Here is a 19371-nt window from a genome sequence, read left to right as displayed (position 1 = left end):
AATGACCTGGAAGTAAATTATCAAAAATTTGAAAGTTTGCCCCATATCATGGTTGGACCTATTTTCATAAATCTATATAAACCACTCAAGTAATAAAAGTAATACAAATAATTGATAATTGACTACCATGGACCAGGCTTTGTCCTAAATGATTTGCATATATTCAGATAATCCTCATAATAACCAATACTTTGTGTTATTATTATTCTGCTTTTATAGATAAGAAACCAAGGCACAAGAAAGTTAAGGAACTTGTACAACTGGAGAATAGCAGTCTGGTCCTCTTGGTTTGTGTAAGTTAAAATGAAACTGTTAAGGAAACTAGGAATCTGAAGAAGCCTTCATTTTCAAAAGAAAAAGGAAATAAATACATAAAGGACATTATAGCGCTACAGCACAACCACTAGTGAGACGTGTTGTAGACTTTTTTTTTTGAAGTTTTTCAGAAATGTATCTAGGCCACAGATACAGTAACTGCAGCCTTTAATGCATATTGGGGTTAATTCCAGGACTTTTATTGTTACTCAGGATTTGACAGTGTAATAGTTATTTGTGTCACTAAGCCTTTTAGGCTGGAGAGTTTTGTACATTAGTAGCTGTTAAAGATCTTATTGCAGAAATTACTGTCATGATTATGGAAACCCTAATTTAACCCACATTGATCATATGTTTCTGGCATGGTCAAGAAGTTTTTTCCAATTCAAGTAGCTCTATAAAGCATATTTAAGGGCTGACTTCATTCTCTCTGTAGTTACACAGCCCTTCTGTTGGTCCTGCTGAAATCCCTTTGGAGGATTTTTGTTTGTTTGTTTGTGTGTTTTTGTTTAGTGTTCTGGAAAGAAGAGATAGGAAGACAATTGACATTGCTAAGTACTGAATTCTGGAGTCCTGTCTATGATTAAAATGCCCCCTGGTCCCACCAGTTGAGTGCTGAGGTGGGCTCATTCATGCCCAGTTTTGCATCCTGTGACCCTTGCTTGAGGAGCCCCGGTCTCTGGGCCTCCCTACAATGTCCCTTCAGGCAGTTCTTGGAGTTCCCCATGGTACTGGCCTTGTTCTCAGTCCCAAGTTTGTTCATGACCACCTGTTTCTGTTTCCTTGTTAGTATATCTGTAGATAAAGAAGTTTGAATATATAATCAGGGATAGTGAGGAACAGAGTCCTATGCTTTATCATTTCTTTCTGAAGAGAGGTTTTGTAAAAAGAGGACTGGGACAAAATTCCTTCTTCTAGAGGTGTGGAGTTTTTCATATGTCAACTGCTGTAACCTTTTGAAGGTTTAATGAAATCAGCAAATATAATCCAACGTACAAGAGTGGATGTGAACTAAGTCTATTATTGTTGAACAAATGACATTAATTTCCAGTGCACGTGTGGACCTGAGTTTTAAAATATTTGTTTGAAAAATGTCAAGCTGCTCATTGTTTTAGAATATTTGAGCAGCTTCCCAGTATGCTCTTTTTAAACAGTTGTACTTCTGAAAGGTTACAGTGTTCCCGTATTTACTCTTCAACTTTAAAAATTCTTCCAGTGCCATTGGATAGTGGGGAAATACCTCAAATCCCTCTTTTTAACGGTTTAATGGATTGCATTTCCTAGAGGGTATAAAAATTCTCCTTCTCTTTCATCAGTAGCCTTAGGCTAAGGGACTCACTTTACATTCCAGTGCTTGTCATTCTGTCACTGGGTGGAGAAGTTCTCTTTAGTGCCCCCCAGAAGTTATAGAATTAGACTGCTTAAAGATAACAGAGAAACTAGTATCACCTATGTCTAGTGTCAGCCCCCCAGGAAGGAAAGGGCTCAAGGGAGAACTAATACTCAATGAGTACTCTAAGGTAATGGGGATTATAGGATGAGCAAGGTATCCATGGGCCCTGCCCTCCTGGTGGTCATGGTTGCAGTTCAGCAGAGGTCATTGTGGGCAGAGAGCAAAGAAGTCTCCAAAGTGGGTACAAGGAGGTCCTTGAGGATGTTGGGAAAAAATATAAAACTTAGGTTTATCTCATTTCAAATTTCTATTGTTGTGGATATTTCATAATGCACATAGTATGTTGGTGTTGTGAAGCATTTTCTGTAATATACTTAATTATTTTTAACATATTTATTAGAGTATAATTGATTTACAATGGTGTGTCAGTTTCTGCTTTCTAACAAAGTGAGTCAACTATACATAAACATATATCTCCATATCTTCTCCCTCTTGCGTCTCCCTCCCACCCTGCCGATCCCACCCCTCTAGGTGGTCACAAAGCACCGAGCTGATCTCCCTGTGCTATGCGGCTGCTTCCCACTAGCTATCTATTTTACATTTGGTAGTGTATATATGTCCATGCCGCTCTCTCACTTCGTCCCAGCTTACCCTTCCCCCTCCCCGTGTCCTCAAGTCCATTCTCTATATCTGTGTCTTTATTCCTGTCCTGTTCCTAGGTTCATCATAACCTTTTTTTTTTTTTTTTTAGATTCCATATATATGTGTTAGCATACAGTATTTGTTTTTCTTTCTGACTTATTTCACTCTGCATGACAGACTCATCCACCTCACTACAAATAACTCAATTTCGTTTCTTTTTATGGCTGAGTAATATTCCATTGTATATATGTGCCACATCTTTATCCATTCATCTGTTGATGGACACTTAGGTTGCTTCCATGTCCTGGCTATTGTAAATAGTGCTGCATTGAACACTGTGGTACATGACTCTTTTTGAATTATGGTTTTCTGAGGGTATATGCCCAGTAGTGAGATTGCTGGGTCGTACGGTAGTTCTATTTTCAGTTTTTTAAGTAGCCTCCATGCTGTTCTCCATAGTGGCTATATCAGTTTACATTCCTACCAACAGTGCAAGAGGGTTCCCTTTTCTCCACACCCTTTCCAGCATTTATTGTTTGTACATTTTTTGATGATGGCCATTCTGACTGGTGTGAGGTGATAGTGATCAAACTCATTGTAGTTTTGATTTGCAATTCTCTAATAATTAGGGATGTTGAGCATTCCTTCATCTGTTTGTTGGCAATCTGTATATCTTCTTTGGAGAAATGTCTATTTAGGTCTTCTGCCCATTTTTGGATAGGGTGGTTTGTTTTTTTGATATTGAGCTGCATGAGCTGCTTGTAAATTTTGGAGATTAACCCTTTGTCAGTTGCTTCATTTGCAAATATTTTCTCCTATTCTGAGGGTTGTATTTTCATCTTGTTTATGGTTTCTTTGCTGTGCAAAAGCTTTTAGGTTTCATTAGGTCCCATTTGTTTATTTTTATTTCCATTTCTCTAGGAGATGGGTCATAAAGGATCTTGCTGTGATTTATGTCACAGAGTGTTCTGCCTGTGTTTTCCTCTAAGAGTTGTATTGTGTCTGGACTTAACATTTAGGTCTTTAATCCATTTTGAGCTTATTTTTGTTTATAGTGTTAGGGAGTGTTCTAATTTCATTGTTTTACATGTAGCTGTCCAGTTTTCCCAGCACCACTTATTGAAGAGGCTGTCTTTTCTCCACTGTATATTCTTGCCTCCTTTATCAAAAATAAGTGACCACATATGCATGGGTTTATCTCTGGGCTTTCTTTCCCGTTCCATTGATCTATATTTCTGTTTTTGCACGAGTACCATACTGTCTTGATTACTGTAGCTTTGTAGTATAGTCTGAAGTCCAGGAGCCTGATTCCTCCAGCTCCGTTTTTCTTTCTCAGTATTGCTTTGGCTATTCAGGGTCTTTTGTCTTTCCATACAAATTGTGAAATTTTTGGTTCTAGTTCTGTGAAAAATGCCATTGGTAGTTTGATAGGGATTTCATTGAATCTGTAGATTGCTTTGGGTAGTATAGTCATTTTCTCAATGTTGATTCTTCCAATCCAAGAACATGGTATATCTCTCCATCTGTTTGTATCATCTTTAATTTCTTTCATCAGTATCTTACAGTTTTCTACATACAGGTCTTTTGTCTCCTGAGGTAGGTTTATTCCTAGGTATATTATTCTTTTAGTTGCAATGGTAAATGGAAGTGTTTCCTTAATTTCCTCTTTCAGATTTTTCATCATTATTGTGTAGGAATGCAAGAGGTCTCTGTGCATTAATTTTGTATCCTGCTACTTTACCAATCTTTGGTTAGCGCTAGTAGTTTTCTGGTAGAGTCTTTAGGATTCTCTATATATAGTATCATGTCATCTGCAAACAGTGACATCTTAACTTCTTCTTTTCCAATTTGGATTCCTTTTATTTCTTTTTCTTCTCTGATTGCCGTGGCTAGGACTTCCAAAACTATGTTGAATAAGAGTGGTGAGAGTGGGCAACCTTGTCTTGTTCCTGATCTTAGTGGAAATGTTTTCAGTTTTACACCACTGAGAATGATGTTGGCTGTGGATTTGTCATATATGGCCCTTATTATGTTGAGGTAAGTTCCCTCATGCCTACTTTCTGGAGGGTTTTTATCATAATTGGGTGTTGAATTTTGTCGAAAGCTTTTTCTGCATCTATTGAGATGATCATATAGTTTTTATCCTTCAGTTTGTTAACATGGTGTATCACATTGATTGATTTGCGTATGTTGGAGAATCCTTGCATTCCTGGGATAAATTGCACTTGATCATGGTGTATGATCCTTTTAATGTGCTGTTGGATTCTGTTTGCTAGTATTTTGTTGAGGATTTTTGCACCCATGTTCATCAGTGATATTGGCCTGTACTTTTCTTTCTTTGTGACATCTTTGTCTGGTTTTGGTATCAGGGTGATGGTGGCCTCGTAGAATGAGTTTGGGAGTGTTCCTCCCTCTGGTATATTTTGGAAGAGTTTGAGAAGGATAAGTGTTAGCTCTTCTCTAAATGTTTGATAGAATTCGTCTGTGAAGCCATCTGGTTCTGGGCTTTTGTTTGTTGGAAGATTTTAAATCACAGTCTCAACATCAGTGCTTGTGATTGGTCTGTTTATGTTTTTTATTTCTTCCTGGTTCAGTCTCGGAAGATTGTGCATCTCTAAAAATGTGTCCATTTCTTCCAGGTTGTCCATTTTATTGGCATATAGTTTCTTGTAGTAATCTCTCACGATCCTTTGTATTTCTTCAGTGTCAGCTGTTATTTCTCCTTTTTCATTTCTAATTCTATTGATTTGAGTCTTCTCCCTTTTTTTCCTGATGAGTCTGGCTAATGGTTTATCAATTTTTTTTATCTTCTCATAGAAGCAGCTTTTAGTTCTATTGATGTTTTCTATTGTTTCCTTCATTTCCCTTTCATTTATTTCTTAATCTTTATGATTTATTTCTTTCTGCTGACATTGGGGTTTTTTTGTTCTTCTTTCTCTAATTGCTTTAGGTGTAAGGTCAGGTTGTTTATTTGAGATGTTTGTTTCCTGAGGTAGGATTGTATTGCTATAAATTTCCCTCTTAGAACTGCTTTTGCTGCATCCCATAGGTTTTGAGTCGTCGTGTTTTCATTGTCATTTGTTTCTAGTTATTTTTTGACTTCGTCTTTGATTGCTCCAGTGATCTCTTGGTTATTTAGTAGTGTATTGTTTACCTTCTGTGTATTTGTATTTTTAACAAATTTTTTCCTGTAATTCATATCTAGTCTCATAGCATTGTGGTCAGAAAAGATACTTGATACGATTTCAATTTTCTTAAATTTACCAAGTCTTGATTTGTGACCCAAGATATGATCTATCCTAGAGAATGTTCCATGAGCACTTGAGAAGAAAGTGTATTCTGTTGTTTTTGGATGGAATGTCCTATAAATATCAATGAAGTCCATCTTGTTTAATGTGTCATTTAAAGCTTGTGTTTCCTAGTTGATTTTCATTTTGGGTGATCTGTCCATTGGTGAAAGTGGGGTGTTAAAGTCTTTACTATGATTGTGTTAGTGTCGATTTCCCCTTTTATGGCTTTTAGCATTTGCCTTATGTATTCAGGTGCTCCTGTGTTGGGTGCATTAATATTTACAATTGTTATATCTCCTTCTTGGACTGATCTCTTGATCATTATGTAGTGTCCTTCTTTGTCTCTTGTAATAGTCTTTATTTTAAGGCCTATTTTGTCAGATATGAGAATTGCTACTCCAGCTTTCTTTGACTTCCATTTGCATGGAGTATCTTTTTGCATCCCCTCACTTTCAGTCTGTATGTGTCCCTAGGTATGAAGTAGGTCTCTTGTAGACAGCATATATATGGGTCTTGTTTCTGTATCTATTCAGCCAGTCTGTGTCTTTTGTTTGCAGTATTTAATCCATTTACATTTAAGGTAATATCAGTATGTATGTTCCTATTACCATTTTCTTAATTGTTTTGGGTTTGGTTTTGTAGCTCTTTTCCTTGTCTTGTGTTTGCTGGCTAGAGAAGTTCCTTTAGCATTTGTTGTAAAGGTGGTGTGGTGAGGCTGAATTCTCTTAGCTTTTGCTTGTCTGTAAAGATTTTAATTTCTCTGTCGAATCTGAATGAGATCCTTGCTGGATAGATTAACCTTGGTTGTAGGTCTTTCCCTTTCATCACTCTAAGTAGGTCCTGCCACTCCCTTCTGGCTTGCAGAGTTTCTGCTGAAAGATCAGCTGTTAACTTTATGGGAATTCCCTTGTATGTTATTTGTTGCTTTTCCCTTGCTGCTTTTAATATTTTTTCTTTGTATTTAATTTTTGGTAGTTTGATTATTATGTGTCTTGGCTTGTTTCTCCTTGGATTTATCCTGTATGGGGTTCTCTATGCTTCCTGCAATTGATTAATTATTTCCTTTCCCAATTTTAGAAGGTTTCAACTATAATCTCTTCAAATATTTTCTCATTCCCTTTCTTTTTCTCTTCTTCTTCTGGGACCCCTGTAATTCGAATGTTGGTGCATTTATTGTTGTCCCAGAGGTCTCTGGGACTGTCCTCAATTCTTTTCATTCTTTTTTCTTTATTCTCCTCTGCAGTAGTTATTTCTACTATTTTATCTTCCAGGTCATTTATCTGTTCTTCTGCCTCAGTTTTCTGTTATTGATTCCTTCTACAGAATTTTTCATTTCATTTATTGTGTTGTTCATCATTGTTTGTTTGCTCTTTAGTTCTTCTAGGTCCTTGTTAAACGTTTCTTTTATTTTCTCCATTCTATTTCCCAGGTTTGGATCATCTTTACTATCATTATTCTGAATTCTTTTTCAGGTAGACTGCCTATTTCCTCTTCATTTGTTTGGTCTGGTGGGTTTTTACCTTGCTCCTTCATCTGCTGCGTGTTTGTCTGTCTTCTCATTTTGCTTAACTTGCTGTGTTTTGGGGTCTCCTTCTTGCAGGTTGCAGGTTCGTAGTTCCTGTTGTTTTTGGTGTCTACCCCCATGGGTGAAGTTGGTTCAATGGGTTGTGTAGGCTTTCTGGTAGAGGGGACTGGTACCTGTGTTCTGGAGGAGGAGGCTGGATATTGTCTTTCTGGTGGGTAGGACCGTGTCCAGTGGTGTGTTTTGGGGTGTCTGTGACCTTATTATGATTTTAGGCAGCCTCTCAGCTAGTGGGTGGGGTTGTGTTCCTGTCTTGCTAGTTGTTTGCCATAGGGTGTCCAGCACTGTAGCTTGCTGCTCGTTGAGTGGAGCTGGGTCTTAGCGTTCAGATGGAGATCTCTGGGAGAGCTTTTGCCGTTTAATATTACATGGAGCTGGGAGGTCTGTGGTGGACCACTGTCCTGAACTCCGAGTGGCTCTCCCCCATCAGAGGCACAGGTCTGACACCCGGCCAGAGCACCAAGACCCTGTCAACCACATGGCTCAGAACAAAAGGGAGAAAAAAGAAAGAAAGAGAGAAAGAAAAAAATAAAATAAAGTTATTAAAATTAAAATTATAATTTTTTTTAATTTAAAGTAATAAAAAAAGAAAAAAAGAAGAAAGAAAGAAGAGAGGAACCACACCAAAAAACAAATCCACCAATGATAACGAGGGCTAAAAACTATAGTTAAAAAAAAAAAAAGACACACAGAGCTCTAGGACAAATGGTAAAAGCAAAACTATACAGAAAAAATCACACAAAGAAGCATACACATACACACTCGCAAAAAGAGAAAAAGGAAAAAAATATATATATATCGTTGCTCCCAAAGTCCACCACCTCAATTTTGGGATGATTCGTTGTCTATTCAGGTATTCCACAGATGCAGGTACATCAGCTTGTTTGTGGAGGTTAATCTGCTGCTCCTGAGGGAGAGATTTCCCTTTCTCTTCTTTGTTCGCACAGCTCCTGGGGCTCAGCTTTGGATTTGTCCCCGCCTCTGCGTTTAGGTCGCCTGAGGGCATCTGTTCTTTACTCAGGACGGGGTTAAAGGAGCCGCTGATTCGGGGGCTCTGGCTCACTCAGGCCAGGGAGAGGGAGGGATATGGAATGAGGGGCTAGCCTGCGGTGGCAGAGGCCAGTGTGACGTTGCACCAACCTGAGGCGCGCCATGTGTTCTCTTGAGGAAGTTGTCCCTGGATCACGGGACCCTGGCTGTGGCGGACTGCACAGGCTCCCAGCAGGGGAGGTGTGGATAGTGACCTGTGCTTGCACACGGGCTTCGTGGTGGCTGCAGCAGCAGCCTTAGCATCTCATTCCCGTCTCTGGGGTCCGCGGTGATAGCTGCTGCTTGTGCCCGTCTCTAGAGCTCATTTAGGCGGTGATCCCAATCCCCTCTTCTCGCACACCCCCAAACAATGGTCTCTTGCCTCTTAGGCAGGTCCAGACTTTTTCCTGGACTCCCTCCCAGCTAGCTGTGGTGCACTAGCCCCCTTCAGCCTGTGTTCATGCAGCCAACCCCAGTCCTCTCCCTGGGATCTGACCTCTGAAGCCCGAGCCTCAGCTCCCAGCCCTCACCCGCCCTGGCTGGTGAGTGCTGGTCAGCACCGATCCTCTGTGTGGGCGTCTCTCCTGTTTGCCCTCTGCACCCCTATTGCTGCGCTCTCCTCTGTGGTTCCGAAGCTTCCCCCCACCCCGCCACCCCTCATCTCTGCCAGTGAAGGGGCTTCCTAGTATGTGGAAACCTTTCCTCCTTCACAGCTCCCTCCCAGAGGGGCAGGTCCCATCCTTATTCTTTTGTCTCTGTTTTTTCTTTTTTTCGTTTGCCCTACCTAGGTACGTGGGGAGTTTCTCGCCTTTTGGGAAGTCTGAGGTCTTCTGCCAGCATTCAGTAGGTGCTCTGTAGTAGTTGTTCCACATGTAGATGTATTTCTGATGTATTTGTGGGGAGGAAGGTGATCTCCATGTCTTACTCTTCCACCATCTTGAAGGTCTCTCTTGCCAATGGCTCTCGGGAGAGAATACAGAAGCAGCTGTGACTCCAAAGGCAGCCCTAGGCTGGCTCAAACGGTTCCTGGTGTGGAATCTGAGACCCGCAAGTGCCCAGGCCCAGCCCAACCTTGCTCAGGTGAGAGGGAGGAGGCCTCGCCCCCAGGTACCTGGCTTCTGAGCCACAGACTTGGCCTCTCCAATATATTTAATTATTTTGTAGACATACACAGATCTGCTTCAGGACTGTCTGTTCTGTTCCACTGATCTTAGCTGATATGTTTAAGAAAGATTGACAACTATATTTTAAAAATCTAATCCTATCTAACCAGGAAATTGATTTAATTGGAACACTGCATTCCATAAATGATATGATTGAGCATGTTTTTTTCTCAAGATGAAAGAGTCCCCAGCAGCATGGTTATTTTTTGCACTTAAATCCAATTTAGCACCCTTTCCAAGTTAGGTTTGAAATTGGAGGAACTCACGTTTCTGAAAGGTAAGCTGCTGTAATGGTGCGATATTCCATAAAACACAAAACACAACCCTGCTCTTTCACTTGTTCACTTGTCCCCATTTCATCCTGTTTGCACTGTGTGAATTCTTCCTTAACTGCTTTCCATGTGTTCTTAACTGTGTCCTCTTCTTGACGAGGTTCTCCACACTATTAGTTTGCTCTCAGATTCCCCTGAGTTTGCTGTCTGTCCATCACTTGTGACACTGTGAATTGCAATCAGCCCAAGTGGCTTCCAGGTGACTTGCCTTGAGTGGTGGCTGCTCATTTCATGCGCTGCTGCTGCCCGGTTGATGCCACCAGTGCCACAGCCCCTTCCCATTAGGGCTGCTTTCAGTGATGTTGGCTTTCCAATTGACTGTGAAACGGTCTACGTCTGCTTAGATCTTCTGTTTATCCAACTCCTCTTCCATTTGATTCCATCTTCAGTGCCCATTCCTCCCCCAGTTTTCCCTGATAGATAGATTTTTTCCCCAGAAATGATCCTTCCCTCTTTGTTCCCTTCCACAGGACTTCTGTGACAGTTAGACATTTGCATTACTTTCATTTCCAAAACAAAATTATTTGATGACTGTCTATGATTAGAAAAATAATTCTAGAAAATCTCATTTTAGTTTGCTATATCAAATCTTTCCTGGGACTTCTAGATCTAATATGTTGCATTTCCCTACTTGAAAGGGAATTATTATCATTTCCAGATGGATTTGTTTATGAGCATTTAAGTAATTTCTTTAGTTTCCTAAATCAGCATGCCCATTCATAATTCCTAAATTCAGATTAAACCAGTATTTCTGGTACTTCAAGTATTTCCTAAATGTGGTCCCCTGATTCGCTGTTCTGCTGAATGCTCACAGGTTGTTGTGAAGAAAGACTTAACCACTCAAACTCATTCCAACCCCCAGGTCTTTGCATCAGCTGTTCCCTTTGGCTGGAGTTTTCTTTCCCAGATCTTCACGGAGCCAGCTCTTACCATTCAGGTTTCAGTCAAACTCTACTTTCTTGGAGAGGTATTTTTCTAGCCAATGAGCCCCTCACCATTCTTTCACACATCATTCGATTTTATTTTTTCACAGCATATGTCACTGTCTGGGGTTATCTTTGTTCACTTGGTCATCACCTGTCCTTCAGCTAGAATGTAAGTTCAGAAGGACAGAGGCCTTATCTGTCAAGTTCATTGCTCTATCCTCACCACATACATAGTATGTTGTCTAGCAGTGGATTGATAGATGCTTGCTGAATGCATGGATAAAACATTTTGGAAATGGGTAAAGCTAAGCAGGTTTCTCTAGACTGTATAGCATTTTCTAAATATATTTAGATAGATAGATCGATAGATAATTGGGGGAACTCAGAAGGGATGGAATATGCCCAGATTAACCTGGGGTGTAATGATTTACTGCACATATACAAGGACATATGGAAGGCAGGTATGTAATTTCCTTTTTAGCTTTGCAGTAATTAATGGTCCCTATACTTTTAAGACTGTACTATAGAACAGGCTTAACCAGAGGGTGCAGGAGAGCCCTCCCTCCCCTGTCCTCTCTCTGTGTCCCCCTCATTTATTGCCATCCAATGCAACTCACCCCTCTTGAGTAGGTTTTTGAGCCAGTCCAGGTCAAAGGTAAGCTTCTCTCACGCCTGATTACCTATGTTACTTTGACTCAGGAGATGATTTTGAGATAATTATTTGTAACCATTGAAGCAGAGCTGGTTTCTCATGACACATGGCATGAGCCCTCACAGCTCTATCCCTGAGGCTGCTTTCCTAAGGAGAAGCCTGTGGGCAGGGCAGGCACTCAGTGCTTCAGGGCTCCTGTCTGGCACAGAAGACAGAATGCAACGCAGTCCTACCTTTCTGTTTTACTGTTGGCTTTGTTTTCATTTTCAGTGGTTGACTGTTTCACGGATACTACAATAGCGTGTGTATCTGAAATAAAAATACGTAAACTGTGGTGCCGGTACCGTGCTGTTAGGCTGTCTAGATGTGGGTAGCGAAGCAGGAGTAAATGAATTAGTGTGCTCGTTTTCTGCTCAACTTAGTTCTTTAATCTTCAGGCGACAGCCTGGAGTTGGTCATTCCAGATGACATGTCTATGTGAGCAAATCTACAGACCCCACCATGTGTATAATCAGAAGTATTATGGATTTTATTTTTTCATAGAGAATGACTAACTTATATTTCACATTTTGGACCAAAGCTTTATTGTCTGTTTGTTTTCTAATTTTATCTATTAAAATTGGAGGATGTTTTGCATCATGTTTAATAATTCGTTTAATAATTTTGCATCCTATTCATGAATAAGATTCGTCTATAATTTACTTTATTGTACTGTCCCTGTCTTTTTTTTTTGGTATCAGTGTAACACCTTGATAAATGAGGTGGCTACGTCTGAGGATGCTCTATTCCTTTTAATTGGGTGAAACTCACCTGTAAAACCCATTGAGTCTGGTGGATTAGTTTGCGTGTGTGTGAGAAGGGGAGTCCTTTCTGAGTCTTGATTGAATTTCTTAATATTTATTGATATTTCCAGGTTTTCTATTTCTTCTTGAGTCACTTTTGGTGATTTTTTCTTTTTCTAGAAAATTAATCCTTTGATCACCCTAAGTATAATTTTTAAAACTTGTGATACAGTCTTTCCACAAATTAATCTGGAGTGGAGGTTTTATTTCAGTTTCTGATTTTGTTGACATTTTTAGCACTATATTCCATCATATGTTTTGGAATTTGGGTTTGCTGACTTATTTTGAGTAGGATGTTTTAAAATTCAGTTTGTATTATTATTTGTATTGTTTTCTCTCCCTCTGGGTTCAGTTCTCTCTCTCAGAGGTTTTATGATTGCTTTCACCTGGCCTGCAACACTGCCAGTGGAGAACCAGGTTTTATTATGTTGTATCAGCCACCCTTGCTAGCAGTAATAACGAGGATCACATATTCTGTTACAAAGCCAGCACGGGTGGCTTGATTCAGTGCCTGGTTCTGATTCATGTCTTTGTCCGTTTCTCCTCCACAGGCTCAAATGTTTGATAAAGCTTTACCTCTTGGCATCTTTCTTTTGTTTTCAGCCTCCTCTCCCGAGCTCAACCCTCTTGCTTGCTTCCACACAGTTAGCCTGGCTTAGGTGTCCCTATTTCCAGTGAAGCAATTTTAGATTCTGTCTGCCTACAGGGACAGAATGCCAAGCAGTCATGGCTGGCTTCTGTATCTGGAGCCCTGCAGGTCCCCTAGCTTCAGACCCACTCGCTGCCTTGTGATTCTAATCCATTTCTAGTCCACAGAGATATTTATCTGGTTTTTGGAGCCAAATTACAACCGTTTGGTTTTCTCTTTTTGTATTTCATCTCTAATTGCCACATGTTTGGAACAGAGGAGGCTCATGAAGATGTGAATTTGCTATACCATGTTGACCAGAAGTCCCATAGTTAACTTTTAAGCATGACTTTATTTCTAGTCCTAATTTCTTGTCCATAGCTCTGTATGGTTCTGACCTTTGAAGAACACATTAAAGCTTAATCTTTTTTTAATGTGCTCACTGTTTATACTCATCATTGAGAGAAAGGGAGTTAACGTTATCCATTATACGTAGTTGAGAGTAAACTTCTTTAATGAGTTTATGTGACTAAATTGTAAATGTCAAAGTAATTAATTGGAAATTTGTTTTAATTGTGTATTGATCACAAAAACTAGTATCTTTCTCTGTAAGGGACTGAACTAGCTTGACTCTGAATCACATTTTATTACTAAATAGAAACAAATCAACTGTTGATTTGTTGACTCTCTACCATATTTCAAGCCCTGTGAGAAATACATGTGAAGGATGCAGACTGCCACTAGGAGAGCATAGTGTTTCTTGGCTGAGGGATGGGGATGGAAGGCATCCTCCTTCCCTCTCCCCAGTAGAAGTGCATCAAATCAGGGACGGGAGCCTTTTTATTTTCAGACTGTGCACGCTCTTTCCCTTTCCCAGCCCCCTTCCACCAGGGGAGGGTAGTATTCTTTGCCCCCCAGCTGCTTGAGAATACCATCAGAGAGAGCCATTTTTACTAAGAACAGACACCATTTCAACAGGACATTTTGATAACAGTTAAACATGTAATTAAATGCTAAGATGAATGATTAGGAAACTAGATGGATGGAGCCTGCACTTGGTGCCTGGCAATGCATTAAGCCCTTTCCTCATGCTTGCTGTTACATCAATGCTGTGGACAGTCGTTAATGTTCATTTTTAGATACGTGGAAATGGGAGATCAAAGAGCCCAAGCAGCTTGCTGAAAGTTCCTGGTGAGTGAGAAAGGTAGACTTCAAATCCCGCCCTTCTACCTCTAGAGCCAATGATCTTAACTACTCTGTTGCAAGACGAGGAACAAAGACAACGTTGAAACATGCTGTATCTCATCGCAGTTTACTGGAGGAAACATATGGAGATTAAAATTCATAAATTGTTCAAGTATGGAGTTGAAAGAGATGAAACAATGCTCCTTTGACAAGCCAGTTTGTTCTTTCTTTGATCTTTAAACAATGCTACCCTTAAATTTGTCTACAACAGCATGAAAAATTGATATCTGCCCTTTGTCATCCACTCCCCATTCTTGGTGATTTTTATACCTTCTCTACAGAGATTATGCTCAAGTGTGATGTCAGGATATGCTTTCTGTTCCCAGTGTAAGCTCTCATTTCTACATGAAACATGCCAGACTTTTGATGCTTTTCTCTAAGGCTGTATTCTGGACTCTCTCCCTATGTTCTAGGCCCTCCTGAGGAGAGAGCTGTTGTGCAGCCCATCTTGCCGCTCTGTAAATGCAATTGACAGTGGAATCGTTCATTCCATTAGCCACTGCCGGGACAAAACTCACCTCTGGTACGTGGGGCAGCATCAGTTCAAACACCTGAATTCATTTTCACCCGGTGCTACCTGGTTACCTAGTAACTGCAGAGTTATTTAGAGAGGGCTGCATGTTTGTGACTGCCTGAGCTCTTAACTTTTTTTTTCCCCTTTGCAACCTATTATTGAAATGAAAATGTAAGTTAGCTATTTCATGGTATATGGATGTTTTCAAATGGAGTAAGTTCATGCTGTTTTAAATTAGGCTCACCGAACAACATTTTTAGAATATTTGTCGTATTTCTAAATACCATGTGCTTGTGATTGATACTCCCTCTGATTCAAACTGGCAGCACTAAACCTGTACCTGCTGCAGTGGGCTGTGTGAAATGCACTTACGCACTCCAGCTTCCCAACTGAGTCTTTCCTGGAGAGAATTGTTTGCAGCGATTGAGGTCATCTTAAAATAATTACGGCGTAATCAATAATGGCAACCATTTACGGTGTTCATTGCTCAGTGCCAGGGACCATGACAGTGATGAACATGTTACTTCATCTCATTTAATTCTCAGAATACACTCTGAAGGTCTGTGTTATTATTCCAACTTTACAGCTAGGGAAACAAGGTTTAGAGAGGTTAAAGAACTTACCCATGTCAAGCTGATCAGGGTAAATTGTTGAGTAAACTCATTAGACTATGTGTTAAGGCAAAAAGTAGATTAATTTTTAGCACAGTCAAGTAACAGGCGATGCATTAGAGAAAAGCCCTCAAAAGTAGGCTAGGCACTATTTCTTATGAAGCAGGCAGAGGGATATGATGGAAATAACCCTTGGCTCTGGGTCAGAAGCTCTGGGTTTGATTTTCAGACCCTGCTGCTTGGGCAGATCACTTTACTTCCCTGTGTATAAAAACAGAGTGTTGACCATAATCTTGCTCTAGTAGAGTATGAATGTAGGAGCCTGAAAAGAAATCCGGGGTCAAGTAGGTTTCTTAATTTGTGTAATTCTAGGCAATTAATGAGACTAAATTCTGGGAACTATCAGGAAGGTTGTTGCAGTTTCTCTATAATACACAAAAAAAGTTATGGCATCTGTATGTTACAAGTTTGACTGCCACATCTCCAAAATCCAGTGGAATTGGAGAAAGTTCAGAAGGAACTATCAAAATGGTATGAGACTGTTATAATGAGTGTAGCAATCTTTATACCCTGCAAAGAAAAAAAAATAGCTCATTTAGAAATGTCTACAAAGTCATGGTTTTTATGTATTATGTACTTGAGAAGGTAATCTTAGGGCAGATAAAGGGAAATAACCATGTGGGGTTGGTAGACTTATGGAATTTTCTACCCATGGATGCAAAAAATGAAAATAACTTGGAGAAAATTTAATCGAATGAAGAGATGATGGTCCATCACGGATTATTAAAGGAAGCCATAAGAAGTGGAGCTCACCGCAAATGACGATACTGAGGGTGATCATATTATTATGATATGCCCCTAGGTTCCAGGGGAAGTCGATGCAGCAAGAAGGCAAATTTTTAAATCATAAGAAGTTCTTTTTAGTATGGCATATTTCCTTAATAATAAATGTTACTAGTAATATAATTTAAAATTTTTGTTTTCGATCCAGTCAAAGAAAAAACATGATAATAGAAATTTATAGTACAAAAATATATTAGTATCATAGGACTACATCACTGAATCATGGCCAAGATAAGCCCATTTTTCCTTTTAGAATCATAGAGTCTTGGGGTTTACACTGCCTTTTGGAGACTACCTAGCTCAGTGCCCCACTCCCACTCTCACCTCAGGCCAGGTATCCATTCTTTGCCTGACAGATGTCCCTTCTGCTTCTGCTGGAACACTGCCAGCATTGGCAGCTTACTCCTCTGGGGGATTCTATTCCCTTGTTGGAACACTCAGATCTTTTCTTCTGCTGAGCTGAAACCTATCTGCATATGCCCTCCGCTCACTGGCCTGGTTTTACCTTGTGGGCAAGTTTGCTCTCCTTGTAGATGAAGCGTTTAGCCCTTTGAAGCCTTCTCTTCCTCAGGGCGACATATTCAGTTGCTCTTCAAACATAAAATCCTGACAGCTCTTCTCTGACCACAGTCCTTTCTCCAGATCTGCTTAGGTATCTAGGTGGAGAAAAAAGGAGGAAAATGGTTTGATTAACTAGAATAAAGTGTGAGTATTTTACATCACGTAATCAGAATCCGATATTTTTATCAACAAACCCTAAAGCTTTGTTAACCTTTTTCATAGCTGAGACACACTGTTGGCTCAATATGAATAGGCCCACCTGAATTTTCTGGTTGTCCCCAAATGAATCACAATCAACCCACCACCTCAAAGTGCAGTGTGCACCTTCATATTTATCTTGCTGAATTATCTTATAAACTATCATTTCTGCTTCAGGATATTTTTGGATCTTGATGATTTGACCCAACATATTAAAGATTCATCTTATATTCTTTTTTTTTTTTTTTTTTTTTTCTTTGCGGTATGCGGGCCTCTCACTGTTGTGGCCTCTCCCGTTGCGGAGCACAGGCTCCAGACGCGCAGGCTCAGCGGCCATGGCTCACGGGCCCAGCCGCTCCGCGGCACGTGGGATCCTCCCGGACCGGGGCACGAACCCGTGTCCCCTGCATCGGCAGGCGGACTCTCAACCACTGCACCACCAGGGAAGCCCTCATCTTATATTCTTATCATCTTAAAATTCCTAAGCGTGTTTTTAAGGTATTGATGGAAATGTTGAACATGATTGTACCAGATTGTACCAGTTAAGCAAGTGCTAACATTAAGAATTTAGTGAGAAATATGTGACTTATATTGATGCTTCTATTTCTCTTTATCTTGCTCTAATTTTATAGCCTATTTAAATATACTGTTTGTGCTAATAAATACAAGTTAAATTAATAAATACTTTTTTTAAAAATTTATTAATTTATTTATTTTTGGCTGCATTGGGTCTTTGTTGCTGCGTGTGGGCTTTCTCTAGTTGCGCGGGCAGGGGCTACTCTTCGTTGCAATGTGAGGGCTTTTCATTGCGGTGGCTTCTCTTGTTGTGGAGCATGGGCTCTAAGCATGCGGGCTTCAGTAGTTGAGGTGCATGGGCTCAGTAGTTGTGGCTCATGGCGAGCTCTAGGGCATGCAGGCTTCAGTAGTTGTGGCATACGGGCTTAGTTGCTCCGCAGCATGTGGGATCTTCCCAGACCAGGGCTCGAACCCATGTCCCCTGCATTGGCAGGCAGATTCTTAACGACTGCGCCACCAGGGAAGTCCAAATATTTGTTTTTATTAGCATTTTTGTTTCTTCAGAAAGAGGACAATTCAGGAGAAAGAGTCCATCTTCCCCCCTCCCTCCCTCCCTTCCTTTCTTCCTCCCTGCCTTTCTTCCTTTCTTTCCCCAAGGTATATGATTAACTCTTCAAACCACATGGCTACAACCAACATTTAACTGATGAGAATATAATCTCATGAGAAGTCAAAATACTTAGGGGACCATAGATAACCTCGTAAGTGTTGACCTTAAGAAATCTAGGCCCACAATGTTATAATAATGCCACAATATCCATTTATGGAGAAAGTGAATGTTCTTTTAACATGATGTTCTTTTTTTTTTAATTAATTGCATTTTGGAGAGAGAAAAGCTAAACTATTCATTATCCTTTTGTGGCCTCTGTTAAGTTCTGAAAATTACCTTGTATTCTCACTATGTTCTTTTTTCGATAGGCGCTCCTCATGAGCCCTCGGACGCTAGGGCCCAGTTTTATTCCTTCCTGTTTAGCAGGTCTGCCTTTACCAAACATTATGCCATTCAAGGGGCTCCTACTCCTTACCCCTGAAGTTCACTGTAAAGAGGGCAGAGGATAACGTTTCTGTGCTGTGCAAAGTGTGGCCATACTTCAAGTTAGCTTTGGACTTGGAAGAAATCACTTCCCGACAATTCCTTTTGAGTTGTGATGCACGAACGTCATAAGGTTAACCCGCTCTTTAGCTTTTAATGGCTTTTGGTTCTTGAGAAACTAAAAGTGTCACTCCTCTTTTTCACGTAGACGTGTTATTTGCCTGTGAGTACTGGAATTAAGCTGCGATTTGTTATATTTTAAATGGAAAGGGAGAGTTTTTCAGTTTGGGTAAATATCTCTAACATATACTTTTCCCTGGATCTTATAGCATTTATATTAGTTAGAATGCTAGTTAAGATGTCTATTCTGGGTTTTTCCTAGGACATGTAAACTCCAATAAGAAAATAAGATAAAATCAGGATTCATGGGCAAAATAGTATTCTTCTGCACAAGGATGCAAGAATATAAAATGTTCAGTATTTGCAACATCTTCCTCCTAAAACAAAATATACCAATGGAAGTTTGGCTTCTCCCTAGAGTCTTAACACAGAGATTATTAACTGCAGTGACCTCGCTGATAGAATGTGAGGTCAAGTATGATGAGAGGACTAAAGACCAGGAAGTACTACGCTTGGACAGCAAGGCTGTGGCTCATGCAGACATGGAGCCTTTCAAAGTAAGCTTGGCTCCTTGACACTCTGCCCTGAAGCTAAAAACTAGATCGTTGAAAAGTCCTCTACTGGGAATTCCCTGGCAGTCCAGTGGTTAGGACTCTGTGCTTCTACTGCAGGGGACACAGGTTTGATCCCTGATTGGAGAGTTAATATCCCACAAGCTTCATGGCGAGGCCAAAAAAAAAAAAAAAAAAAAGAAAGAAAAGAAAAGTCCTCTCTTCAGGGTATCTGTAACATTACTTGACTGTCTTTTGTTTAAGCTATAATTTATGCGTCAAAATTAAAGTTGTCTTCAAGTGCTGACATCATAGGAAGCCATGC

General features: G+C 40.1%; 1 protein-coding gene across 6 annotated transcripts in view; it reads left to right on the top strand.

Moving 5' to 3' along the window:
* Positions 1-19371, top strand: part of CPQ (carboxypeptidase Q) — a 475775-nt gene that overhangs the window by 263698 nt on the left and 192706 nt on the right. For 2 of the 6 annotated variants that reach the window (XM_089898875.1, XM_089898874.1), the window contains exon 6: positions 14453-14562. The exons of the other annotated variants lie outside the window; for them this stretch is intronic. In XM_089898875.1, the coding sequence (XP_089755001.1) occupies positions 14453-14562 (110 nt within the window). The remainder of the gene's footprint in view (positions 1-14452; positions 14563-19371) is intronic. 6 annotated transcript variants of the gene reach the window in all.

Source organism: Delphinapterus leucas, chromosome 17 (genome assembly GCF_059928025.1).
Source record: "Delphinapterus leucas isolate spDelLeu-1000000601 "Yukka" chromosome 17, BTC_Dleu_Yukka2, whole genome shotgun sequence".
Classification (NCBI taxonomy): Eukaryota; Metazoa; Chordata; class Mammalia; order Artiodactyla; family Monodontidae; genus Delphinapterus; species Delphinapterus leucas.
The sequence above is the reverse complement of the archived record's forward strand: the minus strand, read 5'-3'. Positions and strand labels throughout refer to the sequence as shown.